This window comes from Eptesicus fuscus, chromosome 10 (genome assembly GCF_027574615.1).
Source record: "Eptesicus fuscus isolate TK198812 chromosome 10, DD_ASM_mEF_20220401, whole genome shotgun sequence".
NCBI lineage: Eukaryota > Metazoa > Chordata > Mammalia > Chiroptera > Vespertilionidae > Eptesicus > Eptesicus fuscus.
This window is the reverse complement of record NC_072482.1, coordinates 27,294,288-27,322,072: the sequence shown is the minus strand read 5'-3', so window position 1 is coordinate 27,322,072 and position 27,785 is coordinate 27,294,288. Positions and strand designations below refer to the sequence as shown.

Sequence of the window (27,785 nt, the reverse complement as noted above, 5' to 3'; positions counted from 1 at the left end):
GTTAGAATGAAAAGATTTCTAGTTAGCCAAAATGTCGAGGTCTTTAGGCAGAGTTATCTGATAAATTTATGAATGAATAGCAGGCCACCTAATCCAAAACTTTAAGTATTATTATATTAAGTAGAAAAAGTTAAAAGAAAATGAAAAAAAATATTGAAAAACTGTAATGCAGAGGAAGTCTAGCGTCACTGAAAAATAGACCAACACAACCTAAACTTCTGAACTACTCTAGGGAACAGTGAAGGGCAAGTCTAACTTCTCCATCTAAAGCTGATTTTCCTTATCTAATTCTAGCTTACAGGATAGGTTAATTGCACCAAAGTTTGTTGTAATATTTTCTTTGCATTATGTAAGAAAATCTACATATTTTTCCACATATAAATATATCTCCAAAATAATTACTAATTAAGAATTAATTTAGCCCTACAGAGTTATTTTCCTCAATCTTTCTTTCATTGACTTCAACTACATATGAAATCCTAGAGCAGTGCTGGCCAACAGAACTGTAATGTAAGCCACATATTTAATTTTAAATTTTCAAGTAACCACTTTAAAAACAAAAATAAAATTTTAAAGTAAGGTGAGCCCGCTGGCATGGCTCAGTAGTTGAGCGTTGACCTATGAACCAGGTCATGGTTTGTCCCACATGCCAGGTTGTGGGCTTGATCACCAGTGGGGGATGTGCAGGAGGCAGCCAATCAATGATTCTCTCTCATCATTGATGTTTCCATTTCATCCTTCTCCCTTTCTCTCTGAAATAAAAAAATATATATATTTCAGAAGTTATTATTAACCTTTTGCACTCAGATGTCGAGTGTGACTCGACACGGTTAGCATTAGAATAAAGGAATCGAGAAAAAAGCAAGTGAGTGCAAAGGGTTAAAAATATATGTTTTTTAAAGATGAAATGAGCCCTACCTGGTTTGGCTCAGTGGATAGAGCATCAGCCTGCAGACTGAAGGGTCCCGGGTTCGATTCCAGTCAGGGGCACATGCCCCGGGTTGGGGGCTCAATCCCCAGTGGGGGGCATGCAGGAGGCAGCCAAACAATGGTTTCCTCTCATCATTGATGTCTCTGTCTCTATCTCTCTCTCTCTCTTTCTCTCCCCCTCTCCCTTCCTCTCTGAAATCAATAAAAGTACTTTAAAAAAATATAAATAAAGGTGAACTGAATTTTAAAATTTTATTTAACAAAAAAATATTCAAAATATCACCTCAACATGTAATCAACCTTGAAAATTTTTTTGATGAAATATTTTACATTCTTTTTTTTCATATTGTTTTTAAAATATGGTATGCATTTAACAGCACATCTCAATTAGGACCAGATTCATTTCAAGTGATTAATAGTTAAATGTGGCTAGTAGTTACTATGTTAGATAGCACAGGTCTAGAGTTCTTTCTCTGGTTCTGGGGTACTTGTAAAAATACCAAAAGATCTGATAGGAGCACACAATATTTAACTTGAAAGGCTGGAAAGGGCAACAAGAAAGGTCAATTCAGCTATTCCCCTTGACTCCAGCAAGCCTAGGGTGATGTCCCAATTTGCTAGGCAAAGTCCTAATTACACCTGTTGTGATGATGTAATTATTAGCAGCATCCCCTATAATTCTCAGTGTCCCACTTAGGATGATAAATTACATGGTTGCCCTATCTATATCCATAATATCCTCGAAAATAACTCCACACTCCTTCGAAGGAAATTTAGTTTAAATTCTACTTCTGATGCCTAGAATACCTAAATTCAAAGGAAAGAACCCTAAATTCACTGCCCTCATCAAAAAAAGAAAAAGGAAAAAAAATGCTGCTAAAAATTCTTTTTATTTTAAATTGCAGACTAAAAAAAAAAAAAAAAAAAAAAGGTTAAGAATTACCTGTTGAACAAGGCATCTGGAAATTGGGATCATTGCTATCCAAAACAGGCAAACAGAACTGGTTACTTGCAGATCCTAGCATAGGATCCTTATCGCTGAGCATGTTCTTCAGCGAGTCCTCTAAGACATTTTGACTTGTACTAAAATCCTCACAGACTTCATTCTCCAGGTTGGATCCTAGAAATAGGGCATCATCTAAGTGTTCAGTAGGAATTAAATGATTAAATGTATCAACTATATCCATGAAGACTTCTGTGTGTCTTTCAACCCTATAGAAAGACAAAAAAAATACCATAAGAAATAAAGCTACCAATTGATAATCACCTAAAACCAAATTATTTTAATAGTTCTGAATCTAAGAACACACTTAGTATTGAATTGTTAAAAAAAAAAAATCCTCAAAGTTTCCAATATACATTTGGAGATGTAGAACAAATAGTTACTAAATGTTTCTTCATCATGCATGTAGAATATCATTGTACCAGAAACCCTATTAAATGTTTACTCACTCTTAGAAAAGGAAAAAAAAAAACACTATGTATATACTCCATTAATTTCACACATTTGAAAGAACTACAAAGCTAAAACCATAAAAATCATATGTTTTCAACCATAATCTTTCCATAAATTAAGAATCAGACATTGGTTTTATAGTAAGTCCATATAAAAGAGCTAAAGTCAAATAATTTATTGTCCCATACATATTAAAACTATAAAATAGCCTTGTTTTATTTACAAAGCATTTAAAGAACAATAATACAGAGAGAAAAAGATTTTTGGTGGGGTAGTGGGGAGGGTAGAAAGACACTATTAAAACTAAATCCAACAAGTCAAAACTAAAAAAACTATACACATTCAGGAACAGATGTGCACATACACAAACTGAGGGGGGAACCCTTTTAGGATACAATGAGATAAATGACAAGACAACAACATATCAGAGACTTAAATTTACTTGAGTGAATTATGTGAAGCCCATACACATATCAAGCTAGTCTCCTATCTGAAGTGTACCATACTAGGTATCACTCAGTAAAAGTCATTTATACTCTAGAGAAGCCTCAATTATAAAAAGCTGAATTATTTTCAATATTGGTTACAGAGAAAACTGAAGTGATGTACTTTAGGGGGCAAGGGAGTTAACAAAAATCTAGTAATGTTCAGTTAGCTAGAAAATTCTACTAATTAAGCAAAATTCCAAGGTTTTTTAGATTAGCCCCAAATCTACCAAAACTTCCTCAAACTGTCCTTGAATTATTTTCCCTATAAAAATGAGGGGGAGCCTGGCTGGTTTGGCTCAGTGGATAGTGTTGGCCCGCAGACTGAAGGGTCCCGGGTTCGATTCCGGTCAAGGGCAAGGGCACGTACCTAGGTTAGGTCCTCGGCAGGAGGCAACCAATCGATGTGTCTCTGACTGTCTGTCTGTCTCTCCCTCCCTCCCTCCCCCTCTTTTCCTTCCACTCTCTCTAAAAATCAATGGAAAAATAAAAATTATAAAATAAAATAAAAATTAATGGGAAAATATCCTCCGTGAGGATTAAAAAAAAAAAAATGAGAAGAGAGGAAGTTCAAAGATATTCTACAATTTACTAGGTAAATTGCTGCTAAACAGTTTACCTATATTTAATTAATTTATTTCCAATCAGAATTATAGACTGTTTTAAGAACAAAAATGCATTTAAATAATTTAAATGTCTTCCCTAATCACAAAACAGAGCCAAGATTCAAATAGGTTTACAAATTCCACAGCCCAAGGCCATAATCCTTACACACTGAACTACCGAGCTAAAATTGACTAGAGCTAAAATTGACTAGATTTGATTCATTAAAGAATCTTGTTTTTTGTTTTAAGAATAGTCTATTGATTTTTAGAGAGTGGAAGGGAGAAGAAGCATTGTTGTGACAGCATAACATTGATCAGCTGCCTCCTGCACGCCCCCTACCAAGAATGGAGCCCCTCAACCCAGGCATGTCCCCTGACAGGGAATTGAACCAGCAACCTTTTAGTGCACAGGATGACTCCCAACCAACTGAGCAACACAGGCCTGGGGTAAAGGCTCTCCTTTAAAAACTATTTTCCCTAATTTTCTAACAAATCAGTGGTTGCCTTGGGCCTTGAATAAGAGAGGGATGGACTGCAAAGGAACAGGAATATACTGTGAAATTTATAATGAAACTATCCTAAATCTTGATTGTGGTAGTAATTTCATGAGTGTATACACTGAGTGGCCAGATTATTATGATCTCTGAATGCATAATAATCTGGCCTGTGTGTGTGTGTGTGTGTGTGTGTGTGTATGTTTTTTTTTTTTTTTTGAGGCCCGGTGCATGAATTCGTGCATGGGTAGGGTTCGGCCAGCCTGGCCAGGGGGAGGAGACATGGATGGTTGGCCGGCCTGCCTGCTGGTGGAACTCCTGGTCGAGGGGAAAATTTGCATATTAGACTTTTATTATATAGGAAGGATATACACTGAGTGGCCAGATTATTATGCGTTCAGAGATCATAATAATCTGGCCACTCAGTGTATATATCCACCAAAATTCATCAACCTGTTCATTTTAAATGGATGCACTTATTGTAACTAAATTTTAAGTTTTTTAAAAAGGAAAGAAAATTTTCTCACAAAAATTAATCCTTTTCTAAATAGACAGATGTCAATATCTCTTCTACAATGTATTTATACTAAAGGCACTGAAATAAAATGTTAACTATTTGATGACTCGATAATTATTTTACATGCATTCTCTAATTACAATATTAAGAGGAAATTATAGCTTACAATGCTGGTGAAAAAGTCAGGAAAAGTTTTAATTCCCTAAAACTATCTAATCCCAGTGCCTAAGAAAGGCTCAATTATCATACATCACCAACACTCCCACTGTTTTCAGGTTCCAAAGAAATTTTAGTATAATAAATTTCTGGTAATTAAAAATAATTTACAAAAGGTTTACTAAATCTTTACAAATTATGTAGCCAGAATGACCAATGAATTTATATAGCTGAATATGCTGGAATTCAAAGTTTACAACAGGCCAAAACTACCTCCTCTTTGGAGCTGCATCCAAATTAGTAATCCTCTTTTTCTCAGAAGAATCAAAAAGAAAAAAAGACAATTCCAGCTCTAGGAAAAAAACGATTAACACTCTTTCTAAAAATGGTGTGCTCAATTCCTAAAAATGCACTCATTGCCATCTTGCTATAATATCATGTGTCTAGTAAACTCTACAAACTTCACCTGAGGTCAGTCAGCCTTTCTGTTACCCCAATACTGTCTGTGTGTGCTTTCAAATGGTGGGGACATTCAGAACATTCAAAAATTAAGATCACACCACTTGAAATCACACAGCTATAAGAAATACCAGCTCATTCAAAATACTGACCTAGGTGAGAAATATTTTTTCCTCAATAATACTACTGCTATTAGTGAGCAATCCCAAAACTAGAAGTACCTTCAGAGCCTATGGCATATTTTTAAATCTCAACAGTATACAATATTTTCTCTTTAAAGATCAATTAAGAGTCCAGCTGGTATTGCTCAATGATTGAGCGTTGACCCATGAACCAAGAGGTCATGGTTCGATTCCAGATCAGGATACACATGGCTGGGTTGGCGGCTTGATCCCCAGTGGGGGGCGTGCAGGAGGTAGCCCATCAATGATTCTCTCTCATCATTGATGTCTCTAGCCCTCTCTATATCTCCCTTCCCTCTCTCTAAAATCAATAAAAACACATTTTAAAATAAAAGATCAATTAAGAAAAGTAGTAAAGCACATTGTAAATAAGATGGGTGAAACAAAACTTTCCAGTTATTTTTTTCTTTCTTTTCTTTTTTTTTGCCAAAACTAGTATGACTTATAAAGTGTGCTCTCCTGGATTTAAATAAGCATATGGGGGAGGGGGGCTTCAAACACTGAGAAAGAATGATATAACAGAAAGTTGTATTTCTTTTTTAACAATACCTCTATTCAACAAATGTTAAGCAGTTACCATTGTATGAAACACCTTTAATAGGCCAATAAGACTGGGAATGTTCGCAAGACAAAACAGAGCAAAGCAACTCAAACCTATGGGTCCAAAGATGACAATTTCTACAGGAAACATAACAAAACTAGTATTTTGTGAAATTGTTATAAATTAGTAAGACTGATTTTTCATAAATGGCTCTGGAGCAATTCCAAAAGTAGAATGCAAAAATAATATACAGACATCCCACAAGACTATCTTGAAAGTAAGATTTAATGGAGGAATGAAATAATTTATTTTAAAAAATCAGTTTCAGATACCAAGTGCTCAGTATCAAAAATAAAAACCCACATGCTAAATTAAAAACAAATGTTAGCCAATATAGAAATATTAATGCACATTTAAAATGAAATAGAAAAAGGACAGTAGTTGGAAAACTGGTAAAATCATAAGGTCTGGAATTCAGTTAATAGTAATGTACAAATGTTAATCTCTAGTTCTGATAAAGGCACTAGCATGTCAAATAAGACAATAAAGGAAACTGGATAAAAGGTATATAGAAATTCTATACTATGTTTGCAACTTTTCTATAACTAAATTTATTCCAAAATTAGTCCTTTAAAAAAAAAACAAAAAAATAAAAAAAAAACAGTCTTCCAATAAAGGTGTTGCTCTCCCTCCTAAAAAAAATAAAATAAATAAAATAAAATAAACATAATCTAAAATATAATGCCCTGAGATACCTAGTAATGTAAACAGACAAAGATAATCAGATCTAATTAAGAAAACTTGAGTTAATTAAACAGACTATTACTTAGACAACTTGATTTAAACAAATTCCTATTTCTTACATTGAAATTTTACTTAAATGCTTCCTCGTATTTGGTATTATAAATTTAATAATTAAAACATAACAAGTCTAGGGTGTATTTTAGGTGGCTAATAATATGTGCATATCCAATTAGACCAGTATATATATGCTAAAATCAGAAATTATTTCCGAGTTCACAGTCACACCTCATGGTTACAGATAATAATGTATCCATCTAAACCAGGAAATTGGATAATCTGCTTAATTCAAAATTACTCATTTATTCATAGTATACTTATTAAGCATCATAGGTGCCAGTGAAACAAACCCGTCTCTAATTCAAGGAATGCACACTCAAAACAGAGGAGACATAAAAACTAATACATGTAAATATCACAATATGAAAGTGTTATAGTGAAGTGCTGCAGACAGTATCACAGAGAAAGGTGAAAATCGTTGAGACAAGAAAAGCTAAGCAGGTTATGTGAGTGATGGCTCCTAAAAGTCCAGAAGATACTCGGGCAAAGAGAGTAGCATCTGCTAATTACATACAGCCAAGTTTGATCCCAATGGACCATTTAGAAAGATTCAAATAAGTATTAGTACTAAGATTCTGAATAAAATTCAACCTAAATCCAGAGATAGTTCCCACTTTAAAATGCTTGTTTCATCTGAACTCTCTAAGAATTATACTTTTGTTTACACTCATGAAATCAGCATACATTGTTTTCCAAGTGTTTCATGTATGAACAGAATGTAAAAAGATTTAGAAAGTACCAACAAAAATGCACTTCTACAAAGATCCCCTTTAACTTAAGAGTAAATTAAGAGTAGCTCAACTTTTCAGAAACATGTTCAAGTAAAACTAGATATCTTATCGTCTTTAAAAAAAAATAGTACATATAAACCTAAAAATTAAATCACTAAAGCAATCAAAAGGCCCTAACAGGTTATCATATTAGGAAGCTGTCTCGTGTAGACTATAGTCTTGTGTATATTTGGGTGGCATGAAGGGGGCGACAAATATATATCAAGAGATTATAAAATCTAGGAAGAAAAACAAAGCAGGGTAATAGTGATTTGGGAAGGGGTGTTAAGGTTAAGGAGGGCATTTTATATATGATGGTAAATGAAGGACCTGCTAACAGGGAAACATGTGAGCCAAAACTTGAAGAAATGATCCATGCATAAGAGAAACAGCAACCCAGCAGGCAAAGACTTAAATGCAAAGGCCCTAGGAATGAAACAACTACTTGGTGCCTTCCAGCCCCTACATCACAATTTAAATTAAGCCATCAATTAATTAAGCATGCTTACAATGAACAAATTTCTAATAGGCAGTAGTAGTAATACTAGTAGTAGTAGTGGCAGTAGTAGTAGCAGTAGTACTAATAGCAGAAGGAGAAGAAAAATAAAAGTACCACTACTACTAATGATGACAAAATGTAAAACTTAATGCGCTCTAACTTCATGCCAGGAACTGTCCTACATGCTTTACATCAGTTTTTAATCAGAGGTGATTCAGCCCTCCAGAGAACATTTGGCCAATCTGTACAATCTACTATGCCATGCAAAATCCTATATAATAAAAGGCTAATGACCAAATGGTAGAATGACCAGTCACTATGATGTGCACTGACCACAAAGGGGCAGACACTCAACACAGGAGCTGGCCCCTGGTGGTCAGTGTGCTCCCACAGGGGGAGCGCTGCTCAGCCAGAAGCCAGGCTCACGGCTGGCTAGCACAGCGGCAGTGGTGGGAACCTCTCCCGCCTCCGTGGCAATGCTAAGGATGTCCGACTGATGGCTTAGTGGGCCTAAGCCGTCAGTCAGACATCCCCCCAGGGCTCCTGGACTGTGAGAGGGCACAGGCCAGGCTGAGGGGACCCCCCCCCCCAAATGCATGAATTTCATGCACCGGGCCTCTAGTTGTCTAAAAAAGACAGACTGACCCTAGCTGGTTTGACTCAGTGGATATAGCATCGGCCTGCAGACTGAAAGGTCCCAGGTTTGATTCTGATCAAGGGCACATGCCTGGGTTGCGGGCTTGATCCCCCAGTAGGGGGCATGCAGGAGGCAGCTGATCAATGATTCTCTCATCACTGATGTTTCTCTCTCTCTCTCCCTCTCTGAAATCAATAAAAATGTATTTTTTTTAAAAAGACGGCTAAGAGATTAAAACTCCTGTGTAATATTTTGAAGTTTTTATTTAACTATTTCTCTTCATCCCCTCTTCATCATACAAATGATGATAAAAACTTAAATCCCTTGACCATTAAAAGATACTCTAACTCGCCAAAACCGGTTTGGCTCAGTGGATAGAGCCTCGGCCTGCGGACTCAAGGGTCCCGGGTTCGATTCCGGTCAAGGGCATGTACCTTGGTTGCGGGCACATCCCCAGTAGGGGGTGTGCAAGAGGCAGCTGATCGATGTTTCTCTCTCATCGATGTTTCTAACTCTCTATCCCTCTCTCTTCCTCTCTGTAAAAAATCAATAAAATATATTTAAAAAAAAAAAAAAAAAAAAGATACTCTAAACTACACATGGAATTATATGAAGACATTTGTGGTCATAGCAACTGGAGAGGGCATGCTGACATCTAATAAATATACTACAATGCACTAAGAAAGCCCCACAACAAAGAATTAACCTGCCCCCCAAAAATAAATGCCGAGATTAAGAAACTCTGCTCAACATTTATTAATATAATCCTCACACCAATGCTGTATTATAATCCCAATTATACAAAAATTAAAAGTGGAATCAAAAAAATTATTTGAGCCGAAACCGGTTTGGCTCAGTGGATAGAGCATCGGTCTGCGGACTGAGAGGTCCCGGGTTCAATTCCAGTCAAGGGAATGTGCATTGGTTGCGGGCACATCCCTGGTGGGGGGTGTGCAGGAGGCAGCTGGTCAATGTTTCTCTCTCGTCGATGTTTCTAGCTCTCTATCCCTCTCCCTTCCTCTCTGTAAAAAATCAATAAAATATATTTTTAAAAAAAAATTATTTGAGCCCTAGCTGGTTTGGTTCATTGGATAGAGCGTCACATGGTGTAACCACTTAGTCTGGTCAAGGGCACATGCCTAGGTTGCAGGCTCGATCCCCAGTAGGGGGCATGCAGGAGGCAGCCGATCGATGACTCTCTCTCATCATTGATGTTTCTATCTCTCTCTCTCCCTCTGCCTTCCTCTCTTAAATCATTAAAAATAAAAATAAAATGATTTGACATAGGAAGTGGTAAAGATGAAATCTGAACCCAGAATTTCATTCAAGAGTCAATGCATTTAACAGTACCCTATATTATCTCTTTGTAAAGTTAAATTGAATGTTTATTATGTGTAAGGCACTGTGCTAAATTCATTTAAGTGCATAATGTCATTTAATCTTCACAATCAAACAATTAGGCAGGTACTATTACATTCTCAATTTATGAGAGAGGCTAAAGCTTAGCAAAGTTATACACAATATTACAAAGTAAGTGACAGAGCTGGGACTCGAATCCACTCTGACACAAAAGTTAGTTCTTAATCACCATGACATAGTAACATTAAAAGGAAATAATAGGTTACCCTTCCAATGTAGAGTCAAAGAAAATCACAAAGTGGTTACACCATGTGATATGACACAATTCCACACACTGATACAACCTAATCACCTTCTCTGCACACCCATCTTAAAATTATGGTCCAGTTTCATTGGTTAGAATCTATTAACAAGACTTCATAAGAAAAAGCCAGAATCACAACTTCTTTTCTTTACTTATCAGGAAAAATAATATATAAAAATCCAAGGTATATGACTTCTAAGACCAAAGCAGACCCAAGAACCCAGAAAAAGAACTATCAAGTGCAAGTTGAACAATACTAAGACTTAACTTCAAAGTTCACAACCATCCTGGCCAGTGTTGCTCAGTGGTTGAGCTTGAGCATGGACCCATGAACCAGGAGATCATGGTTAATTCCAGGTGAGAGCATATGCCTGGTCTGAGCACATGGCAGGGTTGCCGGCTCAATCCACAGTAGGTGTGGTGTGCAGGAGGCAGCTGATCAATGATTCTCTCATCACTGATGTTTCTACCCTTCTCTCCCTCTTCCTTCCTTTCTCTAAAATCAATAAAAACATACTTTAAAAAAAAAAGTTTACAACCATATCCTATTGACATTATGGGAAGCATTAACAGTTTGGATTAACCATGAAAACAGTGGAAGCAACTCACCACTAAAACTATGACCTAAGTAATAACAGTTCAAACTAAGATGTATTTAGCATGTACAATGTGCCAGGCCCTATGCATTATCTCACTAGTTCCTCACAACAACACTGTGAGGTAAGTGCAATTATTATTTCTATTTTACAGATAAACAAAATGAGACCCAACCATTACATAATTTGCTTAAGGTCACATACCCAGTATACCCAAATCAGAACCCAGGCAGTCTGATTCCCAAGTCTATACTTTTAAACTACTGTACTTTATGCACTCTGCTTGCTTAACATATTTTTATGTTAATACTAGTACACCATTAATGAAACCTTAAAAAAATACTGGAAACAGCCCTAGCTGGTTTGGCTCAGTGGACAGAGCATGGGCCTGTGAACTGAAGGGTCCCGGTTCGATTCCAGTCAAGGGCACATGCCCGGGTTGTGGGCTCAATCCCCAGTAGAGGGCATACAGGAGGCAGCCAATCAATGATTCCCTCTCATCATTGATGTTTCTATCTTTCTCTCCCTCTCTTTTCCTGTCTGAAATCAATAAATAAATAAAAATACTGGAAACAAAGTGATGTACCCTTGTCCCAAAATAAATTAGGAAATATGCATTTAGCCTCTCCCTACACATAAAAAAATAAAATGGCTATCCTCTATGTGTATAAACATTTTACAAATTATCAACTACAAACTTTGCCATTTATTTTCAGCCTACAATTTTAGAATGTCTTCATGTGGCCAGCTCACACAAATTATGAATGAATTAAAACTCTAGCCAGCTGGCATGGCTCAATGGTTGAGTGTCAACCTATGAACCAGGAGGTCACAGTTTAATTCCTGGTCAGGGCACATGCCCAGTTTGTAGGATTGACCCCACCCCCAGTAGGGGTTGTGCAGGAGGCAGATGATCAATGATTCTCATCACTGATGTTTCTATCTCTCTCTCTTCCTTCTTCCCTGAAATCAATAAAAATATTTTTTAAAATAATACATTTTTTAAAAAGACTCTAAAGTTTTGCCTTTCTGTGACATCTACTATGTCATGCAAAACTGGCTGATAAAGTTAGATTTGTGCAAAAATATTAAAACTTTTGTGTAACAGTTTGAAGTTTTTACTTAACTATTTCTTTTCATCCCCTCTTCATCATACAAATGATCATAAAAATTTAAATCCCCTATTACAAGATAATCTAAGTTAAATGCACAATGCAAGGAACTGTCCAGTCCATACTCTGGGCCAGGCATCCTCAAACTACAGCCCGCGGGCCACATGCAGGTGTTTTTGCCGTTTTGTCTTTTTACTTCAAAATAAGATATGTGCAGTGTGCATAGGAATTTGTTCATAGTTTTTTTTAAACTATAGTCCGGTCCTCCAACGGTCTGAGGGACAGTGAACTGGCCCCCTGTTTAAAAAGTTTGAGGACCCCTGCTCTGGGCAATCTCTCATATAATAGCTTTTAACTATTAATGTGATTTAACACTTCATTTTTCTAAATCTTTTCTTTCTCGATCTAGAATATATTCCTTGAGAGTACAAACAGCACCTGGAGCTCAAATATTTTGAATCAATTCAATACTGTCAATATCTTTCCGTCACAGGGCAACAATTTAAAAAGAATATACTTCTGCGCTCAAAAATGCACCAGTATCATAAATGTGTAACCATTTGCCAAGTCAATTTTATAGTTAAAATATAAAATGTCTATGCTTTTGAAAAGATACTCCAGGATCCTCAGAGGGTGCTCCAAGAAATAAAAGAGAAATAGAGCCCAAGAAAAGAAATCCAGCAACCAAATGTCAGAATTCTTGAAGTGCAGATGCATGAAAATATTTAGAAAACAGCACTCGGCTGTGGTGGCTCAGTGGTTATCTACCTACTAGAGGCCCGGTGCACAAAATTCATGCACAGGGGTGGGGGGAGGGTCCCTCAGCTAGCCTGCACCCTCTCCAATCTGGGGCCCCTCAAAGGATGTCCTACTGCCGGTTTACAGGGATCGGGCCTAAACCGGCAGTCGGACATCCCTTTCGCAATCCAGGACTGCTGGCTCCTAACTGCTCACCTGCCTGCCTGCTTGCCTGCTTGCCCCTAACCACTCTGCCTGCCAGCCTGCTCACCCCCAAATGCCCTCCCCCCTGCCAGCCTGATCACCCCCAACTGCCCCCCGTGCCAGTGTGCTTACCCTCAATTGCCCCCCTGCTGTCCTGCTCACTCCAAACTGCCTCCCACCGCTGTCCTGATCCCCTCCAACTGACCCCCACTGACAGCCTGCTCGCCTTACCCCCAACTGGCCTCCCTGCAGGTCTACTTACCCCCAACAGCCCTGCCCCCCACCAGCCTGATCACCCACAACTGCCCTCCCCTCTTGGCCTCTAACCGCCTCTACCTCGGCCCCACCACCATGGCTTTGCCCAGAAGAATGTCCGGAAGGTCTCCTGGAAGGTCTCCCAGTCTAATTAGCATATTACCCTTTTATTAGTATAGATGAACCAGGTGACGCTCAGTTCAATTCCAGTCAGGGCATACTAGTATGCCCAGGTTGTGGGCTCAATCCTAGTGGGGGGCATACAACAGAAGGTAGCTGATCATTGATTGATGTTTCTACCTTTTTCTTCTTCTCCCTTCCTCTCTGAAATCAATAAAAATATATATTTTTTAAAAAAGAAAACAGGACTCCCAAGAACCCTGAACTCCCTGACAGTGTGTGGTGAAGTAGTTACGGGTAATCCACAAACCTAAAGTTAGTCTAAGTTAAATGCACAATGCATAGAATTGTCCAGTCCATACTCTGGGCAATCAATAAAACTCATTATCCCCAAAATATAGAAAAGATATCTCCAAACCTTAAGTAAAAAGAATTTCATGAGAAATCTTTCTGAAGACAAAACAGCACACTTAAAAAAGCAGAATGTACCACTTGGCTAGCATGGCTCAGTGGTTGAAAGTCAATCTTATGAAGTAGGGGGTCATGGTTCAAATCCTGGTTGGGGCACATGCCCAGTTTGCAGGCTCCATCCCCAGTGTGGGGTGTGCAGGAGGCAGTCAATCAATGATTCTCTCTCATCATTGGTGATTCTCTCTCTCCCTTTCCCTTCCTCTCTGAAATCAATAAAATAAAAATTTTAAAAAACAAAATGTACCAAAAAGGCAAACACCATATTACCATGTCAAGGAAGATAACCATTATCTATATTTTAGTGCCCCCAAAACAGAACTGCATATATAATTTACACTTACCAGTTTTTCCAAGTATAATCCATACAATGTAAAAATTTAAACTCTTAAAAGATAATTTTGCACTAATCCAAATCATCACTTGCTTCCTTCCAACTTTAATTAATTGCTTTATTAATAAGCTACTATGTAAGGAAAAATTAACCTTTCCTAGCTGATTCCAACATTAAGTACAATTTAAAATTTTAAAAGTATGGTTATAAGTAATTAACATACAAATTCCTTTCAATTTTTCTATCCTGAAATTTGAATTTGCCTAAAACTATTTTTCACCTACATTTACAGGAACCACTTCTCTTAGATTTTAGGTATCTGAATATGCAACCCGTTGCGTATACTACAGGACCATCTAAAGTTAGCTGAGGTCTATCCAAACAGCATGGAATGCATAATTAATTCAGTGTGATAAATAAAGAAGTTCACTATCCTCCATAAGGATGTAATAGCAGTATAATAAATTATATGTCCGTGCTCTTCAATAAATGGACCTATAAAGCATGCAAGGAATGGGAAAACTGGCCCTTATCACGAACTCATTTTTTATCCTTTTGACAATTCACTAGTACAGCTATCAAATAAGGCTCAAAATCTAAGATTGTAATTCTGCATCCTTAAAAAGTGGCCAACTTTCTGCTGCTAAGGAATCCACTGAACTGTGTGTAGTTTAAACAGCAATAATAACTCCTAAAGTCTCCCTTTAAATTCTGTTACTATCTTGGGGAAATGGAGTATGCAGTAATAGTGATGATGGTGGAGGGAAATTAATATATGGCCAGTAAACAAAAGGACTGAGAAAAACAGTAAATTAAGAAATGGTCTAAGTGGCAGTGAATGTTAAAAATTACTATTCTAAACAACAATCTTTATACAACACCTTTTGTGCTCTGGAACGAAGATACAAGTTCAAAAATAAAAGAATACTACAAAGGTCTCCTGGCTCTTGGACTCATGTCTCTTTTCTATCACAAACACACATTCAAACATTTTCACAATCCCAAACACCTCAGTCAAATATCAAAAAATGGTAGGAAATGAATGAGTAAAGGAGGCGTCATTTTTTTTTTTTTTTTGGAAGATCTCAAACAACCAGTTTGGAAAAAGGAAGGCAAGCTCGAACCCCAACTAGTAACCAAATAGAACGTAGTACCTAAGTATTCCCCAGTAGTTTGCTGTATCATTTTTTTTTTTTTTAGCTTAAAAACAAGGTGGTAAATTCCTCTGGCGAAGGTTCAATTACCTATGCTTCCTTGTAAATTAAGCATCTCTACAGGTGGTGAAGATTAATTAGGGCTGAGCCGATATGAAAGCTTTGTTGCTACTTAACATTAATGACTATCCATAGCCGTGATCATACTCTGCGAATGATTCCTGAATAGCACCCAAAAAAATCACACTCAAATAACCTCGAATCAGAAGAGTCTAGGAAATGGCATTTCCCACCGGAAGACAGGAAAAGCTCCTCGGGCCTGGCAATGACACACGGCAGGGGCCGGGACCGTGCGCCGCTCCAACATTCTCTCCCTTTCTTCTCGTCCCCGCCCCCACCCCGTGTCAGGTGATTAGTTACTGAGCTCCATTAACACGCACACAGCGACAAGTGGTTCAGTCCATTACGCGTATCGTCGGAAGGCCAGATCCTAGGCTTCTCCTTTCCACCTAAGCAAAAGGCGTCGACAGTTTGGCTCCCGAGCACAAAAGCGCGCGGCAGGAAAAGGATGGATGGAGCGCCAACTCCCCCATCTCCAAACGCGGGAACCGGACTCGGCCTCGCAGCCAAGGCCAGTCCCGGCTCCCCGGACCCAGGGCCCGAAGCTCAAGGCCGGGCTCCCTTGGAGGGAAGAGGCCGGAGTGGGCAGGGTCGGGGCCTGCAGGCCGGGCCTTCCCAGCCAGGCCCGCCGAGCCTCCAGGCCTGCGCGCCCGCGCGGCAGCGACGGGGCACACTCACCCCCGAGGGCCCCGGAGCGGGAGCGGGAGCCGGAACCGGGGAGAGACCGCGGTCCCGACCCTCCGCCCGGCGACCTCTCCACCGCGGCTCCCTCCCCAGCCCGCGGTCCAAACGGTCCCGGGCGGCGGAGGCGCGGCCCGGATAGGCCGAGGACGTTACGCAAGAGGCCAGAGAGACTTCCCCGCCGCGCCGGAGAACGGCGCGGAGTGTCCGCCGCGGGAGGGGCGGGGAGAGCAGCCGAGGCGTCGTGCGTGTGGAAGGGGATGGGGGAGGGGAGGGTTGCCCGAGTCTCGCTGGCCGCGGCCAGAGCCGCAACTCACCCAGCTCCGCCGACGAGCGCTACCACTGGCAGCAAGAGGAAGATGGTGGCCGCCGCCGCCGCCGAGGAGGAGGCGGAGGAGGAGGAGGAGGGGGCCCGGTGGGTGCCGCGGAGAGGGGGTACGCGCAGGACGTCGGCGTCGCTGCCACAGCCTCTTTTCCTCACGGGGTCGGGCGGCTGCTGCTGACGACACCTTCCTGGCTTCTGCGCCGCCCTCCTAGTCCTCGTTGCAGCCGCCGCCGCCCAGAACCCGAGGGTCGCTCGCCTCGTGGGGACGGTACGGCGGTGCGAGACCCCACAGCCATCGGCGTGCGGCGGCGGCGCGGGGGTAAAAGCGAGCCTGCGTCACGTGACCCCTCTGTTTACCGTTCCGGGGCCGCGGCCGGAGCCGCCGCCGCCGCCGCGCCTGCGCACCGTGGGCCCTCCCGCGCCGCGCCGCGCCGCGCCTCTGCGGGCCCCGGGCGGCCACGCTCCGACGCGCCTCCGCCTCCGCCTCCGCCCCGCTCCTAGGCTTTTCAACGACCGCGTACCGCCCGCGGGCTCCTCGCTTTCACCTCCCCGGCAACCGGAAGGGGAGAGGCTAAGGGATGGTCTCTTTTTCTCGGCTGTAATAAGCACTAAGGCTTCATAGTTCATGGATTATTGACGGGCAAAGCTGCTGCCCCGGGTCCTTTTTACCTTTTGTGTATGTGTTCAAGAATGGTAGAGAAGAAGAAGAAGAAGTAAAAATGAATGGTCGAGGACGTTGGAGTAAAGCCTCTTGCCCAAGAATCCCTGCTGGCTCTGCACAAAAGTCCCATCATGAACCACCTCCACCCTCAATAGCTGGTGTCCTTCAGGACTCCAGCTGCCGCCTCCAAGAAACATTTCTGGCCTAAGTCAGCAGTTCTCAAAGTGTGGCCCGAGGACCCCCTGAGAGGTCCCCAAGACTTCTCAGAGAATCTTCAGTTCTTTTGCCATTACATGCTTATACATGTATAAGGTCCAATTTTCTTGATCTTTTTAAACCAAAACAATAAGGAAGCAAATGTGAGAATTCAGCCATCTAATATGCCACACATTGAAGAAATTTGCAAAAATGTACAACAATGCCACTCTATTAAATTTTGGAAAAAATGTTTTTCATAATACCTGTATGTGATAACAGCGAATTGTTTTTAAATGTCATTTGCCTTAGGTTTAATTTCTAAGGGGATAAATGTCAATAAATACAACTAACCCATATAAACAAAAGCTCTTGGAAGCCCCTCAGTAATGTTTAAGAGTGTGTAAAGGTCCTGAGACCAAAAGGTTGAAAAACCACCAGTCTAGGTTAAGTGTTTTCAACAGCAGTTTGGACTGACCCCTATCTCAGCCTTTACTAAGCATTCCAAGTAACTTGCTAGTCATCACGCTAACCAAAAGGAACTTTTTTTCTCTTTTTTTCAAAATGAACCCTTTAAGGACAGGAATTATGTCTGCTATCTGCAGGGACCGTTACAGTGCCCTCTAAAGAATGACAGCCAGCCCTAACCGGTTTGGCTCAGTGGATAGAGCGTCAGCCTGTGGACTCAAGGGTCCCAGGTTGGATTCAGTGTGTGCAGTAGGGGGTGTGCAGGAGGCAGCTGATGGATGTTTCTCTCTCCCTCTCTGTAAAAAAAATCAATAAAATATATTTAAAAATAAAATAAAGAATGACAGCCATACTGGCAGCAATTTAAAAAAAAATTTTTAATGACAACCAGCACCTGCTGTGCTCTTCTAAAAGCTTTATTTGTTGATTTAAGCCTCACACCAACCGCAGGCCACATTTTAAAATTTGTACAGAGTAGAATAATAGTCTACAGGCATGTGGTGAAGATCTCGTCTGTAACTCTCTCCGTCTTCTGATATTTCAAGCACTCCCAATTCTAAATGCTTGTCCACAAAGGAAATTTAGGTTGTCCTAATTCTACTGGAATCCTAGAGTTCCAGCCCCTGCTTTAACTCATCAACCCTTCAAAACTTTGACAATCTTTTTATAAAATTGTTTTTGAGCCCTGGCCAGTTTGGTTCAGTGATTATAAAACAGAATTTTTGGACTGGAACACGTGGTATTCCCCTGGGCAGACTGGTTCCTGGGCTCTTTGTCCGACGGAGTCGAAGAATGAATCCAGGGACAGAAGGTGGTATAGCAAAGGTGGAAATTTATTGAAGAACAAGTACAGACTCTCACATGGGGAAAGGGAAAGAATCCCACTGAGTTCCTTTTTCCTACAGCTTATAAAGTCTGTAGATCTTTGTGCCTTGATATCCCCTCTAATTGGTCACTATTCCCTTAGACTGGTTACTATAGTAACTCCTGGGCTCAAAGGTCGAACCTCACATTTCCTCCCCTCCTTCCTTATTGTTTTCCTATTCCCTCTGGGGTTTCTTCTCCTTCTGGATGTAGGGCTTCCTTCTCTTTATTTTGTAAATATAGACCTTTTGCTGTTCCCAGCTCCCCTATTCTATGGAAATATACCTTCTGCTGCTCTGCAGCCCTGTGCTTTTTCCATGGCCTTCTTAATTTCTAAAATTTCCTAAACCTGTCTTTTTCACCCCTAAAAATTCCTGTTTCAATTAGAGCCGTCAGCCCTCGGACTTGAAGGGTCAAGGGTTCAATCTGGTCAAGGGCGTGTACCTCAATCCCCAGCCCTAGTTGGGCCCATGGGAGAGGCAACCAACCAATGTGTCTCTCTCACATCGATGTTTCTCTCTGTTTCTACCCCTCCCTTCCACTCCCTAAAAAAATAAATAAATAAATAAATAAATAATGTTTTTTGAAAAAGGAAAAGAGAAATGAGTAATTTAAAAATGTTTTTTACTTGGAGTGACTGGGATGAATTGCAAAAATAAATCTAGTTTTATCTTTATTCTTTTTCTGGACCTCAATGTGAAATTTGAAAAAAGTGATACGGGATTTTTGGATTGGAACACGCGGTGTTCCCCTGGGCAGGATGGCTTCCCTGGGCTCTTTGTCCATCAGAGTTGAAGAATGAAACCACGGATGAAAGGTGGCATAGTAAAGGTGGGGATTTATTGAAGAACAAGTACAGACTCCAAGGTGGGGAAGAGGAAAGAGTCCCACTGAGTTCCTTTTTCCACGGTTTATAAAGGCTGCAGTTTTTTTTTTGTTTGTTTTTTTTTTTAATATATTTTATTGATTCTTTACAGAGAGGAAGAGAGAGGGATAGAGAGTTAGAAACATCGATCAGCTGCCTCCCGCACACCCCCCACCGGGGACGCGCCCGCAACCCAGGCACATGCCCTTGACCGGAATCGAACCCGGGACCCCTGAGTCCGCAGGCCGACGCTCCATCCACCGAGCCAAACCGGTTTCGGCAAGGCTGCAGTTTTTTTGTGCCTCGATATCCCCTCTGATTGGTCGCTAGTCCCCTTTGATTTGGTCACTATAGCAACTCCTGAGCTCAAAGGTCAAACTTCAAATGGGATGGTGAGGCCCTCCTCCCTCGTTGTTCTCCTATTCCCTTCAGGCTTTCTTCCTTCTTTATTTTGTAAATATAGACCTTTTGCTACTCTCAGTTCCCTTGTCTTATGGAAATGTAACTGTTGCCTCTCCCAACTCCCTTGTCTTATGGAAATATAACTTTTGTAGCTCTGTAGCCCTCTGCTTTTTCCATGGACCACCTTAATTTTAAAAATTTCCTAAACCTGCGTATTTCACCCCTAAAAATTCCTATTTCAAAAGCATTAGGAAAATATAAGATTATTGCTATGAACAAAATCCAATCCTAAAGGAATTCAATAGAGTAAAGCTCAAATGAAAAGTCATTAGATGGAAAATCCCTTTAGACGAGCTGGGGAAAACTTACCATATTAGAGAAATTTTAGTAAATTTTTGAAAAAAACAAAATGCTGTCCTGGCTGGCATGGCTCAGTGGTTGAACGTCGACCTAGAAGCCAGGAGGTCAAGGGTTTGATTCCTGGTAAGGATATATGCTCAGTTTTCAGGCTCAATTCCCAGTGTGGGGCTTGCAGGAGACAGCCAACCAATGATTCTCTATCATCATTGATGTTTCTATCTCTCTCTCCTTCTCCCTTCCTCTCTGAAATCAATAAAAATATATTTTAGAAAAATGCTCAAGTGCTTACAGCTCTTTTTGAATTTGTCCAGCAGGTCTTCCAGCTTTTACAGTAAGGCCCTATTTTTAAAAAAATGCTCAGAGGGAAGGTGGGAGAGGGTGGGTGGGAAGAGATCAACCTGCCCTAGCTGGTTTGGCTCAGTGAATAGAGCATCGGCCTGCAGACTAAAGGGTCCCGGGTTCAATTCTGGTCAAGGGCACATGCCCGGGTTGTGGGCTCCATCCCCAGGGAGCTTGCAGGAGGCAGCCAATCAATGATTCCCTCTCATCATTGATGTTTCTATCTCTCCCTCTCCCTTCATCTCTGAAATCAATAAAAACATATTTTTTTAAAAAAAGGTCACTTGTAAATCTAAAATTATTCCAAGGAATTGTGTCTGTTGATTAAAACAATCATGTACAGTAAAGGGAATAGTCAATAATGTAATAACTTTGCATGGTGATAGATGGTTATGAAGCTTATTGTGGTGGTCAATTACATTATAAGGTTTATAAATGTTGAATCACTATGTTGTACACCTGAAACTAATAAAATATTATATGCCAACTATACTTTAATTTAAAAATGTTAATAAAAATAATAAGATCCAAAAAATAAATAAAATAAATTTTTTAAAAAAGATCAACCAAAGAACTTATATGCATATATGCATAACCCATGGACACAGACAATAGGGTAGTGAAGGCCTAGGGTGGGAGTGGGGGTGGGGGCAGACTATGAGGGGTCAATGGGGGGGAAAGGGACATATGTAATACTTTCAATAATAAAGATTTAATTTTTTAAATGGAGGTAAAAAGAGAATGTAGGAACCATAAGGCTGTCATATTTACAAAACAAAGATTTTTCATCCTAAAAAATCCAAAAAGCTTGTCATAAATCATAATGTTTTGATTCTATTATTTTTGAATGAGCCAAGCACTCAAGTTTCACATTTGTCCATTAATGATCTTTGCATTTTGCTTCCAAATATAAACACAATCCATGCAAAATTTGCTAAAAGGAAGAACCAGCATAACACTGGGAATGGATCTAACTGCATGCAGGACACTGTTTTAGTTAAAAGACCTATCAGAAAATCAGATTATATTGAAAACTCCAAATTAACTCAGGAAAAATTAAATTTGGCAGAAAACAAGACAACCAACAATGGCTAAAACTGACAATATATTTGTAAGTGACTTGAAAATTATGAAAACTGACAAAATTTGGATCTTGTAAATTTTACCCAGGAAAATTGAGCCTGAAAGAGAGTGAGGCATGGAAGACATCTCACAATACAGATACAAAGGTTAATTTTGATATGAAAAAATGTATGCCATCACTGAAACTTTAGTCCCTACAGTATCAGTTCATTAAAGATCAAAGAGAGAAGCCTGACTGATGTAGCTCAGTGGTTGAGCATTGACCTATGAACCAGGAAGTCACAGTTCAATTCCCAGTCAGGGCACATGCCAGGGTTGCAGGGTTGTGGGCTCAATCACCAGTGGGAGTTGTACAGGAGGCAGCCAGCCAATGATTCTTTCTCATCACTGATGTTTCTTCTCTCTCTCTCTCTCTCTCTCTTTCTCTCTCTCTCCTTCCTCTCTGAAATCAATACAAATCCTATTTAATAAAAGGGTAATATGCAAATTGACCATCACTCCAACACACAAGATGGCCACCCCCATGTGGTCAAAGATGGCTGCCCCATGGTGGAAACAAGATGGCCAGCAAGGGAGGGCAGTTGGGGGTGATCAGGCCAGCAGGGGAGGGAAGTTGGGAGGGACCAGGCCTGAAAGGGAGGGCAGTTAGGGGTGATAGGGCCAGCAGAGGAGGGCAGTTGGGGGGGGGGGGGAAGACCCAGGCCTGCAGGGGAAGGCAGTTGGGAGGGACCAGGCCTGCAGGGGAAGGCAGTTGGGAGGGACCAGGCCTGCAGGGGAGGGCAGTTGGGGGGGACCAGGCCTGAAGGGGAGGGCCATTGGGGGCAACCAAGCCATCAGAGAAGGGCAGTTGGGGGTGACCAGGCCTGCAGGGGAGGACAATTAGGAGCAATCAGGCTGGCAGGGGAGCAGTTAGGCATCAATCAGGCTGTCAGGGGAGTGGTTAGGTGGTGATCAGGCTGGCAGGTAGAAGCGGTTAGAGGCAATCAGGCAGGCAGGCAGGCGAGCAGTTGGGAGCCAGCAGTCCTGGATTGTGAGAGGGATGTCCGACTGCCCATTGGGATCAGGCCTAAACAGGCAGTCAGACATCCCTCAAGGGGTCCCAGATTGGAGAGGGTGCAGGCTGGGCTGAGGGACACATACACCCCCCGCCCCGTGCACGAATTCTGTGCACTGGGCCTCTAGTATATTTATAAAAAAAGAAGAAGAAACTGCAATGCAGAAATGGAAAGCCTAGCCCTTTCCATTTCCACTGCAGCTCTTGAGCCATATGCGTCTCTTTGGCCCCTTGAGTTTTTAGCAAAGGCCAGCTTAGGAGTACCCTAATTAAGTTAATAACAATGTACTTACCTATATAGTTTAAGTATAAAAAATTTGGCTCTCAAAAGAAATTTCAATCATTGTACTGTTGATATTTGGCTCTGTTGACTAATGAGTTTTCCAACCACTGGCCTAGCCTAAGGTAAGAGGGATGAAAAAAATATGTAGCCTCCACTTGAGAGAATTGGAGAGCAAATAAGGTCCTCAGGGAATAACCAGAATTCATTTACTAGTAAATCAAGGAGGTAAAGGTCAAATGCTGAGAGGCAGTTAAATATAACTTTCGACTGGTTCAAGACTCATCTCCCAGTTGAGAGAACAGTGATTTGCACTCCTAGCACATACAGAACCAGATTCATCAGATAGGATTAAAATAAAAGTAAGTTTTATACTGCCTGTATTTTGCCCCTGGCACAGTGGGAAAGCTAAAGGGCAGGTCCTCAGCCCAAAGGCACAGGAAGGGTAACAGCCCCACTCCCCCGGGGGACAAAGAAGGTGCTGGCTATCCTCCCAACAACTTGCAGTTTCCCAAGATGCACTGAGTCATGTCACCAACAGGCATCTCAGCAAGTTACAGCAAAGCAGAATGCAGGTCCATTAGGTCAGACTGTCTCAGAGTAGGGGCTAAGGAACTTCTTTTTTTATGGCTTTTCTCAAAGGGAGCAGTCCCAGCATTCCTGGGCTAGACCGAGCATTCATGACTCTTTCCAATTATATCACTCAAAGTTAATCACTTGTTTGTCATTTGTATTTGAATTCAAACTATTGAAGAAAAAGTTAGAAAATCGTGTAATTTATCTGCAGATCTGAGAGCCTAGAGAAAATACAGCATTTGCTAGGAGGGTCCAGGCCTAGGAGAAAAGTTCTCCCAGGTAGTCCGGTCAATGAAAATATGTACGAACACAAACTGGAATGGTGGGAAGAGAGGACCCAGGAAGAGGATTTCATCAGATTAGAGGAGGGACTGGGAACTGAGGGGATGAGACTGTGGTTCTTCACTAATAATCAAGGAGGTCATAGAGGAAGAGTGCTTAATTCAGTGATGGGCAACCTTTTAAAGCTTGGTGTGTCAAACTTCGCCAAAAAACTGAGCATAACTCGGGTATTGTGTCACTTTGAGGAAAAAACATTATTTCGCGATATTTATAGTTTAAAGAACATAAATGTATAATTGTTATACATAATTGTATTTAATAAACCAAAAACTAAATATTTAACTTACCTGCTTAGTGACTTCTTTGTTCATCTGTCAGTCGGTTTCTTTTGTTGGTCATGATATTATTAAGCTTGTGTGGGGTGCCGTGAACTAAGATAAGTGAGGGGGAGGGGGAATTCTTTAACTAACCTGCCTATTAGTGACTTTTTTGTTGCTGAATTTCATTGGCTAAGTCTTCAATTGAAGGTTGGTATTTTGTACACTTCAGGCCCAAGCAAGCGTTACTAACTTCATCTGTCAATCTGTTTCTTTTGTTGGTTTTGATATTATTTAACGCTAAGAATAAGGCCTCACAAAAGTATGTAGAGGGAAAAATTGTGAGTAAAGCCATTGCTATATTTTTCAGGGTGCTAAAAGTGTCTGGTATTTGGTTCCAGGCACTCCTCTTGATTCTCCAAGCGGCACCTTTCCAGATTCTCAAGCTTTGACCTCAAGTCGACAAATACCTGAGCCCAGATACTGTCTTGAAATTCTGCAAGTTGCATCTCCAAATCATCAATTTGCAACCATTGGAAACCATTTAATTCCAAACTACTGTAAACTACTACATCAGGATACTTAATTATTTTCATAGTCTGTTCTAGACTTCTAAATTGACTAAATCTATCACTAAACTGGTCAAGTAATGAGTCTAAAATATGCTGGTACTTCATATGCAAGAGTTCCATTTCATTTTGTACAGCTGCACTGGCCTTCTCAAAATACTTTGTTACTCGAGGAAAATACTTATAAGTTTTAGTTTCTACATCTCACTTGAAAATTTTAACTTTACTTTCAAAAGCTTTTATGTATCCAAACATAACGTCAATACTTTTGCCAAAACCTTGTAACTTTAAGTTCAGTTCATTAATATGAACAGAGAGATCTGTAAAAAACATCAGAGTGTTGACCCACTTATCATCATGAAGCTGAGGAAAGTTTCCCAGATTCTTATCATCAAGAAGTACCTTAATTTCTTCAAAGCACTCCACAAAGCACTCAAGAACTTTGCCTTGGCTCAGCCATCTTACATTATTGTACATCAGCGTCCACTGTAGGTGGAATCAATCTCCAGTAAAAGTGCCGAAAATTCACGCTTGTGAAGGGGGCAAGCAGCTATTAAATTAACTATTTTTGTAACAACTGACATTAAGTCGTTTAAGTCGGTGAATCCTGCCTTGGCACATAAAGCCTCCTGATGGATAATACAATGAAAAGACACAATCGGATGTCCAATAGCTTCTGTAAACAATTTGACAAATCCGACTTTTTTCCCCACCATATTTGGTGCCCCATCTGTCATCACTGACACAACTTTAGAGATCTCAATGCTTAGGTCACGAAATGTTTGTATAACATCCTTACATATTTTGCTTCCTGATTTACTTGTTGACACTGATACTAACTTTATCAACTCTTCTCTCATTGTGAGACCATCAGAATATCGACCAATAATGGCCAACTGAGCATGTGATGTGACATCAGTAGTTTCATCAAGAGAGATTGAAAAATATTTACACTTCCTTATGTCTCTCTTTAATTGATGTTGTACGTTTGTGTTCAGTCTCATTATTCGGTCTTTTATGATATTTCTACTGAGTGGTAACTCAGATATTCTCTTAATAATTGCATCTTTAAAAAAAAATAATTGCATCTTTATTCTGCATATCGTGAAATAGAACTGGTGCACATCTTAGGAGAGTTTCTTTAATAAATTCTCCCTCACTGAGCGCTTTTCCATGCCCAGCTATAGAGTGAGCAATGCTCAAACTTGCAGATGTTAAATTTGTAGAGCCTTTCATAAATTTAAGGATGGAATTAGATTGGCTCTTATAAAGGTGTAGCTGCCTGGAAATGTATTCCTTCCTTTCATCCTCACTTTTTTCCAAGAGCTGGGAATGATTAGTTTCAAAATGTCTATTTATAGTCCACGTTCTGCTTACTACCGTTTCAGTACATAGAACGCAAAATGATCTGCCATTTTTTTCTATAAAGCCATACATCTCGGTCCATGTCTCTTGAAAGGGTCGGCCACTGCTACTACCACTTCCTTTACTTAACCTTAGTTTTTTTATTTTTTGGGTTCTCCATCAGGGGGGCAGTGACAGAAGATGGAATTATAGATAGCTTGTTAGGCCTGCAGGCAATTAGGGGTTAACTAGCCTAACTAACCACAAGATGGTGCATATAACTGTCTTTTAGGAAAGGGCAGGGTTAATAAGCAGAAATAGGGGTTAATAAGGATGCACAACAGTAATAGTGGTGAAATGGAGTCTGCACTATGGAGCAAGATGGTATTCCTTATGTGAATTAAAATGGCTGCTGCTATTTCTAATGGCAGGAAACGGCACCCATAGCACACCACAAACCCTTGCCTCTCCCAGCCTCCCCCTCACTTATCTCAGTAATGGTGTATTAGAAATCCATGACACCCCAGAACAGTAGATAATGGTTGCTGTGGTTAACTGTTATTTGGTTACTGGTAATGGCAGGGCCCCCAGAGATGCGTCCCCCACTTCGATCTGCTGCTCCCTGCTCTGCCGGCGGAAGTGAGGGCAAAGATCCCAGCTTAACCTGAAGTCCCAGAACTAGATGCTCTGTGCTGGACTTCTGTTGTTTTGGAGTAGACTCTAGTTGCAACTGTTTCATCCTCCCCTATTAGACACTCTGTGCCGGAGGTCTATAGGCCAAAACAACAGAAGTTGTAACTCCAAGACTCTAGTCGCAAATGTTTCATCCTCAGCATGCGGCTGCCTCAGTGGCCGCGTGTCATCAAAAATGGCTTCGCGTGTCAGTGCTGACACACGTGTTATAGGTTCGCCATCACTGTCTTAATTGGAAGAAAAAGCTAATCCCCAAACTCCATGGTGGTAATGAATTTGGGATGTTCTAGAAAAAGAAAAAGCTAGTATGACTGAATCATAAAGTATGAGGGAGCTGAGAGATTGGCAAGAACCTGGTAAACTAGAATCTGTTGCAAACAAAATTGGAAGCCATTGGGGGATTTTTAAGCAAGGAATGACATGATCTGTTTTTTTTTCTTGTTGTTTTATAACAGCTTTGTTGAAACAATTTACATATCATAAAATTCATCCATTTGAATTGTACAATTTAATTTTTTTAAGTCCATTCATAAAATTGCACACCAATACCATAATTAATTTTAGATTTTTGTGAACGGTGCCCTAGCCGGTTTGGCTCAGTGGATAGAGAGTCGGTCTGCAGACTGAAGAGTCCCAGGTTCAATTCTGGTCAAGGGCACATGCCTGGATTGTGGGCTCCATCCCCAGTAGGGGGCGTGCAGGAGGCGGCTGATCAATGATTCTCATCATTGATGTTTCTATCTCTCCCTCTCCCTTCCTCCCTGAAATCAATAAAAATATATTTTAAAAAAGATTTTTGTGGATGGAAAATGGGCTGCATACCAAACCTGACAAGCTCAGGAAAGGCCTGCATGGTGGGTCTTACCAACTCAGAGACCTAAAGTAACCACATACGATGGACTGAAATGAACATTTCTTTTTTTCTTTTTATTGATTTCAGAGAGGAAGGGAGAGAGAGATAGAAACATCAATGATGAGAGAAAATGATTGAGGGGCTGCTTCCTGCATGCCCCCCACTGGGGATCAAGCCCGCAACCTGGGCATGTGCCCTGACTGGGAACCGAACCAGTG

At 40.6% G+C, this 27,785-nt stretch overlaps 1 protein-coding gene and 1 non-coding gene across 3 annotated transcripts in view; one reads left to right on the top strand and one right to left on the bottom strand.

Moving 5' to 3' along the window:
- The window catches only part of PHF3 (PHD finger protein 3), an 83,753-nt gene extending 67,340 nt beyond the window's left edge, over window positions 1-16,413 (bottom strand). Inside the window, exons 1-2 of one of the 2 annotated variants that reach the window (XM_054722081.1) lie at window positions 16,355-16,413; window positions 1,874-2,142 (exon numbers count right to left, since the gene is read on the bottom strand). In XM_054722081.1, coding sequence (XP_054578056.1) covers window positions 1,874-2,117 — 244 coding nt within the window. In that variant the 5' untranslated portion in view covers window positions 2,118-2,142; window positions 16,355-16,413. Of the gene's footprint in view, window positions 1-1,873; window positions 2,143-16,034; window positions 16,183-16,354 lie in introns of those variants that run through there. The other variant, XM_054722082.1, reaches the window with a different exon arrangement.
- A 4,043-nt stretch (window positions 16,414-20,456) lies between these two features.
- On the top strand, window positions 20,457-20,519 carry LOC114231138 (U7 small nuclear RNA). Its single transcript, XR_003617113.1, has one exon. It is a non-coding gene; the product is annotated as a U7 small nuclear RNA (small nuclear RNA).
- The last annotated feature ends 7,266 nt before the right edge of the window (window positions 20,520-27,785 follow it).